This window comes from Daucus carota, chromosome 2, assembly GCF_001625215.2.
Source record: "Daucus carota subsp. sativus chromosome 2, DH1 v3.0, whole genome shotgun sequence".
Lineage (NCBI taxonomy): Eukaryota > Viridiplantae > Streptophyta > Magnoliopsida > Apiales > Apiaceae > Daucus > Daucus carota.
Window position 1 is genome coordinate 30536665 of NC_030382.2, and position 10822 is coordinate 30547486.

Genomic DNA, 10822 nt, shown 5'->3' on the forward strand with positions numbered 1-10822 from the left:
GGATCGCATTGAAGAATGAGATGTCATTTTTTAGGTTGTAAAATTGAAATTGACCCCCCTTAATTTTTTAGTGACCCCTTTTAATTTTTTTTACAAAAAAATTGACCCCACTTCATATATATATTTTTATACATATCTTTCATTAATGGCAAAATTAATAAGGAAAAAAAAATATATTTATTCTTTTGTTTTGTTTCAAAGAATAAAGTTATAATATAACTGATGGCCGAGGTTTTCTTCAGCACAAACAGTAACGGAAGTGCTTTAGAACTCCGTAACCAACACCAGAAGATAACCTGTTTTTTTTTTTTTTTTTTGCCCTCCTTTTTTAGAGATTATCCCCTTACCTTTTATATTATCTTGGCTCTTTAATTGTGTTTGCATGGCTCCTACGTGGCCCTACTACAAAAAGCCTCGTCGGCTCTTTGTCACCAACTTGGTTGGGAGAGATATGTATCAAGTATTAAGGTTCACCATCCTACTTTGTACCACCTTCTTGTGGACACGTATCTTAGCTATAAATAGGTTAGATGGTGGAAGACATATAGCCAACTAGGGGGCCTGACAAGGTCTCAGTTGAGGGACCAGTTTGAGCAACATGTGGATGAAATATATGACTGTACTTGTAAGCTTTCGGATAGGGTCACTCATAAGTTTGGTCATCTCGAAGGATCGTACCGCCGAAGAGTCGTAGCGCCATAGGGCCGACGAATTTGGCGGCCATCAATAACATAAGTAGGGTTTGGTAAAAGTTAACACACTTTTTACAAATAGACACACACCCTTAGTTGCTCGCGGCCACTAAAGTACTAAACAATTCCACTGAGTCCAGACATTGAGCCAAACCACTGACTACAACCAGCGATCAAATAAAAAAATTGCAAGGTGAAAAACTCAATGTCTTAGTAAATTTTCTTTTATTGGTAAACACCGTATACTAATTAATAATGATTCTTTCATCTTGTGATTAGTTATGTTTTTCTTATGCTTGAATTATATTAATTATAAGTTTTCATATCTTACAGTTTTCACATTCATCTTTCAAAACATACACATCAGCCCCTGATTATCTATGATTTGCCGGAGAGTACCTCAACTTCTTAAATTTACATTTTTAACCCTTGTATTTTTTTTATTTTTATTTTTACACAAGTGCTTGTACAAATGAAAAAGAAAACAGTTCACCAATTCAGACAATTCTGAATGAGTTGAACTATATAACTTGATCTCAAGCTATGCGCAGTTACTTGAAAGGAAAAAAGATCTAGCGATATGTCAACGAAGATTTTACAATTCCTATCAAAGAGAAAGATGAAACCAATTCCAAATTCAAGGATGGTATTGAAGAATAGGATGTCAAAAATCACAAACGATTACATTTTTTAGATCTTCGGTTTCTAAATTTACAATTTGGAAATTATGAAACTGCAAAAGAAATTTGGGATATGCTGGCATCACAGTACATTACATCCGATCTTTCTCATCAATATCAAATTATGAATTCGCTAAGCAAGCAAAAGCAAGAATCTGATCAATCTGTAGCAGATTTCCTCTCATAAATACAATCACTTTGGGATTAGTTGACATTATCTGAACCAAAGTGGTTATTGATACCTTTTAGATACCAAGCTAAACTGAGAATATCAACAACACAAATATATAGAGCAATGTCTAATTCATTAATTTCTCAGAAAATAATTCAACAACCTTGCATGTCCAAAATACAAATAGTGGCTTATATGCCTTGCAGTGCACTAACAGAAAAGAGAGAAAAGGCTAGGACAAAATGACAGAAGGATCAGGACCACCATACACTAACTCACAGGCCCTGCTTAGGATAACGGAATGGAAAATGATAGAAAGAAAATAATGATAATGAGTAGATATAACTCCCTGATTTGGCAACAGCTAATTTTGATGATGATATGTCTCATTAATCATATACTGAGGATGCTACACTCTATCAAAATTATCATGATCAACAACGAGTCATCCAGTTTTTAATGACTCTCAATCAGGATTTTGAACCAGTTAGAGCTGCTCTTCTTCATCGTATTCCTCTACCATCTCTAGAAGGTTCTGTCGCTGAACTTATATATGAAGAAACCCGACTTGGTATTGGCAAACAAAAACATGTAACAGACACAGTCCTTGCAGCACCTTCATCTTTTGGTACTGATAAATCATTTTATAAATTTTAACGACAAAATGGACATCTGACTATGGATTGTTCACCACTTTGTAATCATACATGTCAACATTGCTATCAAAAGGGTCATTACTCCACATATTTCTACAAAAAGCAATCCTTCCGTTTAAACAAGCCATCTCAATCTTCCGTTGCTACAACTTCTAAATCTACATCAAACCATACACAGACCTCATCTACAAGCGAGCTTGAATCATTACTCAGACAGATTTTATCTAAAACCAGTTCTCTATCCACTACATTTTCAGTTACTTCAGGTACATCTTGGAATTTTGATTCTGCATTGCAATCATATGACAAATGATCCATCCATATTTACCATGAAAACAATAATTTCATTTCTTCCAACTATTCAAACTGCTGATGGCTCCACCATGAATGTGTCACATGTCGGCACTGTATCCCCATAATATCTTTCTCTTCATGACACATATTTTGTGCCAAATCTTTCACTTAATCTTATTTTCATTGGTCAACTATGTAATCATGATCTTAATATAATCTTTATCTTATCTGGTTGTCATGTACATGATCCTCAGACGAGACACATTCTTGGGGTAGGGAATAGATGTGGAAGGTTGTTTTAGCTCACCTCCTTTCATCTTCCAAAATCAACATCATCCACTTATCTAGTTGGGTCAGTTTCATTTACATCCATAATATGACATTCCCGGTTAGGTCATCCATCATACGTTTACAAAGTCTAATTCAAATGATCATTTAGGTAGTGTAAGTGAAGACACGGTTGAATGTGTTCCTTATAAACTGGCAAAACAACATGTGCTACCTTAATCTATCAATTATGAAAAATTTTCTGCTCCTTTTAATCTTGTTCACTCAGATATTTGGGGGGGTCTAGATATTTTATGATATTTGTTGACTTTTTATCGTTTTACTTGGATATATATTTTGAAAAATCAATCTAAATTAGGAGAAACTTATAAAAATTTTGCCATTATGATACACACTCAATTCAAACATAAAATCAAACTTTTTCGTGTTGATAATGCCAAAGAATACAAAGATTCTGAACTTACAAAATTTTTGGCTTCTTATGACACACTTGCACAAAGTTGTTGTCCTTACACATCAATCCAAAATGGTCGTGATGAACATAAACATAGACATATCTTAGACACAATTCGAGCATTTCTCATTTCTTCTTCTTGATCAATATGCTTCCTTCCCCGGTTATTGATAATGTGTCTCCTTATGAAAAATTATATGGTAAACCTCCATCATAGATTCACTTAAGGTTTTTGGGTCTGCATACTTTGTTTATCACCCTTCATATGAAAAAACAAAACTAGAGCCACGTGTCCGTCTTTGTTGCTTTATTGAATATGGGAGTGGTCAAAAAGGATATCGTGACTGGGACCCTATCTCTCGTTATTGAAATGTTTTCATCAATGTCAGAATTTGAAATTGACACTTCTACTTGTATTTCTCACTTTACAGATCCTTTTGTTGATTTACATCCCAAATATGAAAATATCGATTACCCAACATCTACTTCTAACATATTTTCAGCTGATTCTTAGCATGAGCTCACTCAACCATCTCCAACTATTAATCTCCATTCAACAAAAGTTGAGTCTAAGGATTCTAATGTAGAGCCTCCTATTCTACCAGATGTGCATGTTCATCACTCTACTTGAGTAAGAAAACTTTCTATCAGACTTAATGATTATCATGTTTATTCTGCTATACAATCATTACATGAGCATCAAACATATAGAGAGGCAAATGTTAACCCTCTTTGGCAGAAAGCAATGGTAGAAGAACTTCAAGCGTTGGACAGAACTCATACTTAAGATCTACTTACTTTGCCTCCTGGTTAAACAATGGTTGTCGATTGGGTCTACAAAATCAAGACAAAATCAGCTGATGGCTCCATTGATAGAGACATAGCTCGTCTAGTTGCTAGAGGCTTTACTCAAGAGTATGGCATTGATTACAAGGAGACAAGCACAAGAATCGACATATAACTTTTCCACAGTGAAAATTATACCAACTTTTTATATATCTTACATTTGTAAATTAATGTCTCCTACTCATAAAAATACATATATATGATTATTTTTGTCAAATCAATACTCTCTCCATTTCAAAATAGTAGTAACATTGAGTTTTTGCATGTAGAGGTATAAAAAAATATATTTCTACACATTATATTTTAAAAATTCATTTTTTGAATAAAAATATTGATGTTACACTTTTATTTAGAAAAGAAAATTTGAAAAATGATGTATAAAGCGTATTTTTTTACATCTCAAACTACGTGTCAAAGCGACTATTGTTTTGAACCGGAAGACAACGTAAACCAAAAGGATAACATGGAGATAGTCCGCGCAGATCCAGACAGTGAAAACTCCGATTAACTGGGAGGGTAGCTACGCATATATGGTCGCATTCATTAAAGAATTTATTCTACCCTGCTAAAAAGACTGACCACAACTTATTACATGTAACAACCAAACTGTAGCATTTACTTCAACTTTTCTCTTTTGTATATGGACTCGGTCTCAACTGACTACAAATATGACCAATTTATAATATTAGTCCCAAACACATCACCACAAACACTTTTATCTATACCAAAGGGTAAGTGTAGCTAGTCATTTTCCCCCATGGCTTTAGCTTTATCCATGCCTGTAGTTTTCACACTTATCATACAAGTAGTTGTAGCAAGTCTTGGCCTAAGAGCCGAGGCTCGAGCCTTTTTTGTGTTCGGAGACTCGCTTGTGGACAATGGCAACAACAACTATTTGGCTACAACAGCTCGTGCCGATGCTCCTCCTTATGGCATTGATTCTCCGAGTCATCGAGCAAGTGGTCGCTTCTCAAATGGACTCAACATTCCTGATCTTATCAGTTGGGTTTCTTCAGCTTGTCGTTTCAGATTTTTGTTTTGTTTTGCTAATTGATTACACACGCACACGCCAGGAGTGGAACCCCTGATCTCCCGCAAGGGGGTCAAGAGCTCAACCACTGCACTAACCTGGCAGTCATTTCAGATTTTACACGTATTGCTTTTTAATACAAATGCATGCATCCTTCGTGCATGGCTTTTAGCTTAATCTTTTGCTTGTTTGAAGTAGTTGCATGCGTAAGACGAAAAGCTACTTGTTGGAGCTCATTTTTGAATCTATTTGTATGGCAGGTGAGAGAATTGGTGCCGAAACTACACTGCCATATCTGAGTCCTGAACTCCAAGGCGAAAAGCTACTTGTTGGAGCTAATTTTGCTTCTGCTGGAATTGGAATACTTAATGACACTGGAGTCCAGTTTGTAAGTAGTACACTAGCTATACTCATTCATATTTTAAAGTTTTGATTACTAGGGAAAAAAAGAGTGATACGTTTAGTTCTGAAAAACCTACTACACGGTCCACATGCATAATGGAGGTTGTATATTGCAGGTTAACATAATCCGGATGCCCTTCCAGTTGAGGTACTTTGAACAGTACCAGCAAAGAGTGAGTGCTCTGATCGGAGAAGAGCAGGCAAAGAGACTTGTACGCGAAGCACTTGTTCTCATAACGCTAGGAGGCAATGACTTTGTCAACAATTATTTCTTGGTACCGTTATCCGCTAGGTCTCGCCAATACACTCTCCCCAATTATGTCCCCTTCATCATCTCTGAATACCGCAAAATTTTAGAGGTAATCAACCCAACCTTGTGTCATTGTACAGCTTTTACAAGGGTTTTACATATGCATTTCAGGTGCTAAGAAATGAGCATTTAATTTTGCACCAGTTTCACCTAGCTACTTCCATTTTCATTTAATACTCCCTCCCATATGTGCACTTTTTTATTCAATATCAAAAATTCAAAATCTGTCAAAGGAAAAATTTACTGTCATGAGTATTTATCAAAATTAATCTATGGTGCAGAGGCTATATGAACTAGGAGCTCGCAGAGTTCTTGTGACAGGAACCGGACCACTAGGGTGCGTGCCTGCAGAGCTAGCCCAACGTAGTGTCAATGGCGAATGTGCAGCGCCACTCCAACAAGCTTCTGCTTTATTTAACCCCCAACTGGTTCAGCTTCTCAATCAACTCAATACTGAAATCGGAGATCATGTGTTTATTGCAGTGAATACTAATGAGATGAATCTTGATTTTATCAACAATCCTCAGCAATATGGTAGTATTCACTAGCTATCGTGTTTCATTTCCGGTTTAGTGAACATTAATTGATGATTAATGATTTATTACTAATCTGCGCGTGTTTCCATTGAGCAGGATTTGTAACATCAAAGATAGCTTGCTGTGGACAAGGAAGATACAATGGAATTGGATTATGTACTCGATTGTCAAACTTGTGCGAGAACAGAGATTTGTATGCATTTTGGGATCCATTTCATCCTACAGAGAAAGCAAATAGGCTGATTGTTCAACAAATGATGATTGGCCCTGAAAAGTATATGAGTCCAATGAATCTCAGCATGATCATGGCAATGGATTCTAAAGTTTAAGCAGTAGTTTACTGGTCGCCGTTATCATTAAACCATGTTGTTATCTCTTATTTAATTTTCCTTTCTCGCATGTTCCTTGAATGTTTTTGAATTGAATTTCCTTTCCCAGCTGATTAATTCTATATGATCAAGAAATGTGCATTGGCACAACATTTTATTCCTTACCATTTGGTTGATCTTATTTTGTTTTGTTATTGTATTTTCGATCCAGTAATAGTATTGAAACTTTTGAGCAGTCACAAAACTGGGTACAAAAACATTCACAAAATGAGTATGTGTTAAGTTTTGATTGGAATGAGCCCCTGTGTTGCATTAGTAGCACCAATTAAAACTTCCCGCCTCAATTGCCATATCATTCTGTGCAATATTTTGTTATAAGTTTTGTGCATGCAGCACTACTCATTTAAGAATGAACTAATGTTTCTCATTGGCTGGCAGCTATCAAAATTGATGGGTTTTCATTGTTCATTAATGTTGCAGAGCTAGAACCTTTACTATTAGCAAGGGGTTGTTGGATCTGGAACTGTCTTTAGGTTTTCATTAAATGCAGAGCATATATAAACACACTGCACAAACATACAGAAGATGAACAGAAACTTTCCTCTGATCAGGTTATTGGCTATATATGTGATAAACTTATTACAATTACGCGATGAATCTGAAATACAAATACATTACCAATCTAAAGAAAGTTCGAGACTGTAAAATAAGACATGAAACACTCCAATCCCAGCTGTAGAAGCTGAGAGAATTAAAAGTTCACACAGACAGTAAATATGATATAGCAAACAAACTACAAGAAATCATTTCTTCGTGTGGAGGAACTCAATCAACTAGACCTTCGCGTCCATAGCCAGAATGGTACTCAGATTCATGGGATGCATGTATTCAGTAGTTCCAGTGAGGATCTGTCGCACAATGATTCTGTTGGCCTTTTCAGACGGGTGAAATGCATCCCAGAACGCGTACAAGTCACGGTTGGGGCACAAGTTGGACAACGGTGTACATAGTCCGATTCCGTTGAATCTACCTTGTCCGCAACATGCTACTTTGGATGTCACAAACCCTGTCACAGTACAAAAAAATCATATGATAAATGTCGCTACCTAATAGGTATTTATTTCATTTAAACCTCATAAAAATATTGACAGGTTGGAAAGGAGAGTTGGTTGAAATATTTACCATAGGCCTGAGGATCGTGGATAAAGTCCATGTGCATTTGAACAGCATTGACAGCTACAAAAATAGTGGTTCCGATCTCACTGTTCAATTCGTTTATCATTTGGATGAGCTGAGGGTTAAATATGTTGGCTGCTCTGTCCAGTTCTACTGCACATTCTCCGGTTCTGCTTCGTTGTGCTAATTCTGCAGGCACACATCCCATGGGTCCGGTTCCTGTCACCAGAACTCTTCGAGATCCCAGTTCATACAATCTCTGCACCAATCAAATTTATTATTTTGATTATATGTTCCAGATTAAATGAGTGCATCCGTTTTCATCCAAAAAATCATACTCTACATTGTAGTAGAGAATATTTAGGTTTATATATAGGCCAAGAAACTAGGTAACAAAATCCTAGACTGGTCATCGTGTCCTGTAATACGCCTTTTCACCAAAGAAATTAGGTAAAAATGCAACCAATTATAGTGTTTCATGGTAGAGTAAAGAGGATTCTCTTGCAGATTGGCATACTAATATGTAATTAATTAGATAGGTGTATCTTCTATGTCAATTATTGTGTATCATAAATGATACAATCTACCCTTGGGACCATAGCTAATAGCTCACTAACTACATATATCCATATACATGCATCTCGAAACATATTAGTAGTTGAGGAGAAAGTGTCTGAATATACCCTCAGGACTTTCTTGTATTCTGAAATGATGTAAACAACGTAGTCTGGGAGCGAAAACTGGCGTGATCTTGCAGAGAATGGAACCAAATAGTAGTTGTTGACGAAGTCATTGCCTCCGAGAGTGATCAACACAAGTGCTTGGTTTACCAGGGCTTGTGTTTGCTCCACCCCAATTATGCTACTCAGTCGGGTCTGGTACTGCTCAAAGTACTCCAGCTGCTTCGTTATTCTGATTATATTCAGCTGCCATGCACATCAACAAGTAACACTATTTAGCAAGAACATAATAATTATAATACACTCTAGGTAGATGATGATGTGCAGAGAGAATTAAGGGTCATTGATCGTACAAATTGAATCCCAGTGTCATTGAGGATTCCGATTCCAGCTGAGGCGAAGTTGGCACCGACTAGGAGTCGCTCTCCTGCGAGCTGTGGGCTCAAGTATGGCAAGGTTGACTCTGCTCCAATTGCCTCGCCTGCAGTAAACAGTACATAACAGTTCTTATTATGTGCTTCTAAATTTTTGTAACACTGTAAAATGCAAAATACTGACACGTATACTAAAAAAAAGCAGACTTGGGGGCCGTTTGGACAAACTTAAAAAAAGTGACTTCTTGCTTAAAGTAAAGAAGTGGATTAGAAGTGAGAAGTAAATAAATTAATAAAGTGTTTGGAAAAGAAATAGAAGCTCAGAGAGAGAAGATAGCATTCTCAATTTCTTAAAAGTGCTTCTACTTGTTTAAACAAACAAGTAACACTAGTTTTAGCAAGAAAAGCAGATTCCAAAAGCAGAAGCTGCTTCTGTGAAACAAACAGCTTAATTTGAAAATAAAAGAAAGAAAGTAAGATGCATAGGACGTACTAATGAGATCAGGGATGTTAAGGCCATTAGAGAAGCGTCCAGTAGGACGGTGAGTAGGATAATCAATGCCATAAGGCGGTGAGTCAGCGCGGGCAGTGGTGGCAAGGTAGTCATTATTGCCATTGTCCACCAGGGAATCTCCAAAAACGAAGAAGGCCCTGGCAGCCTCAGCCTGAGGGGCAGCAATTAAAAGGGCAGCACATGAAAGTACAAGAAAGATGGAAGACAGAGTGAGTGATGAAGAAGTATCCATGACAGAGTGTGTGTGTGTGTGTGTGAGTGTGTATCTCTGTCGTCCTTCTCTGCTAAACTGATGATGAATGAATGTATTGGCAGACTATGGTTTATATATATGATGACAAGCTGCAGTGGGTGTCTCTGCATTAAATGTCTTCTCCTACCACCATTAGCTAGATAGGAATACATCACTTAATGAGGACCACATTGCCTTGTTTACAGCTCAAGCTACACCATCTTTTTGCTTACTTGTCTCTAATGGAACACATTTCTTAACTACACCATAACAAGAACCTCTTATCATCTAGGCTTAAGCTCCATGCCAGCTACAACATTGCAACCACAGAGCAAGTTTAACGTTATGGATCCCTAATCACTCACAGCCTCTGCTGCAACTTACCCTACTAGTCTAGTACTACTGGAATCAAACATACATCGTTACACTACATTCAACTATTTGGTATTAACAAATTTTATACTCCCTCCGCCCCTCTATTTTTTACATCGGTGAAGGGGATTCGACACGCATTTTAATTTTAAGACTCTCACAAAATATAATTTGATAAATAACTTTAAATATTTTTCTTATAAATAAATATTTAATGTTTAAATTTTTATACATAATAAGAAATCTTTTAAATAAAGTTACAAACATATACTTTATATGCAACTTAAAATACTTGTTACGTCGTTGAAAAAAATGAGAGAAACATAGAGATTTATACTGTGTACGGAAAATATACTTATATGATATAAAATTTAAATTATCAAAAATATAATAAAAAATATGAATTATTTAACTTGTCGAGTCGAATCAGGATATATTAATTACTTTATCACATTTGAAGTTATACATCTTATCAGTTCCGCCTTAAACATGTTTTCTAGATTTTAAATAATTCCGCTAAGAACTTATCATAGACATTTTTGATTTGCAGGTGTCTTTTTGGTTGATGCAGACGAGGTTAACATGCTAATGACATAGACAGCTATATATTCTAGCTAATAAGTGTTTGGTCACATTAGAATCAAGAAATGAAAGCTGATAGATTACAGGTTGTGATTTGAGCATTGTTTGGGACGACATTGATGGTTTAGGCTAATTGCGTATGAGAGTGACTTTGCTTTCATTTTAGGAAATCTAATGATGTATATATCTGCGTGAGTCTTAAA

At 36.2% G+C, this 10822-nt stretch overlaps 2 protein-coding genes across 2 annotated transcripts; one reads left to right on the top strand and one right to left on the bottom strand.

The window, feature by feature from the left end:
* Nucleotides 1-4749: 4749 nt before the first annotated feature.
* On the top strand, nt 4750-6853 carry LOC108206796 (GDSL esterase/lipase At5g33370). Its single transcript, XM_017377204.2, has 5 exons — nt 4750-5083; nt 5373-5500; nt 5631-5873; nt 6106-6358; nt 6457-6853. The coding sequence occupies exons 1-5, from the start codon at nt 4840-4842 to the stop codon at nt 6687-6689; spliced, it is 1101 nt and encodes a 366-aa protein (XP_017232693.1). The 5' UTR covers nt 4750-4839; the 3' UTR covers nt 6690-6853.
* A 422-nt stretch (nt 6854-7275) lies between these two features.
* Nucleotides 7276-9742, bottom strand: LOC108205919 (GDSL esterase/lipase At5g33370). Its single transcript, XM_017376044.1, has 5 exons — nt 9413-9742; nt 8899-9026; nt 8549-8791; nt 7872-8124; nt 7276-7755 (listed from the first exon to the last, which is right to left on the bottom strand). The coding sequence occupies exons 1-5, from the start codon at nt 9663-9665 to the stop codon at nt 7523-7525; spliced, it is 1110 nt and encodes a 369-aa protein (XP_017231533.1). The 5' UTR covers nt 9666-9742; the 3' UTR covers nt 7276-7522.
* Between the last annotated feature and the right edge of the window lie 1080 nt (nt 9743-10822).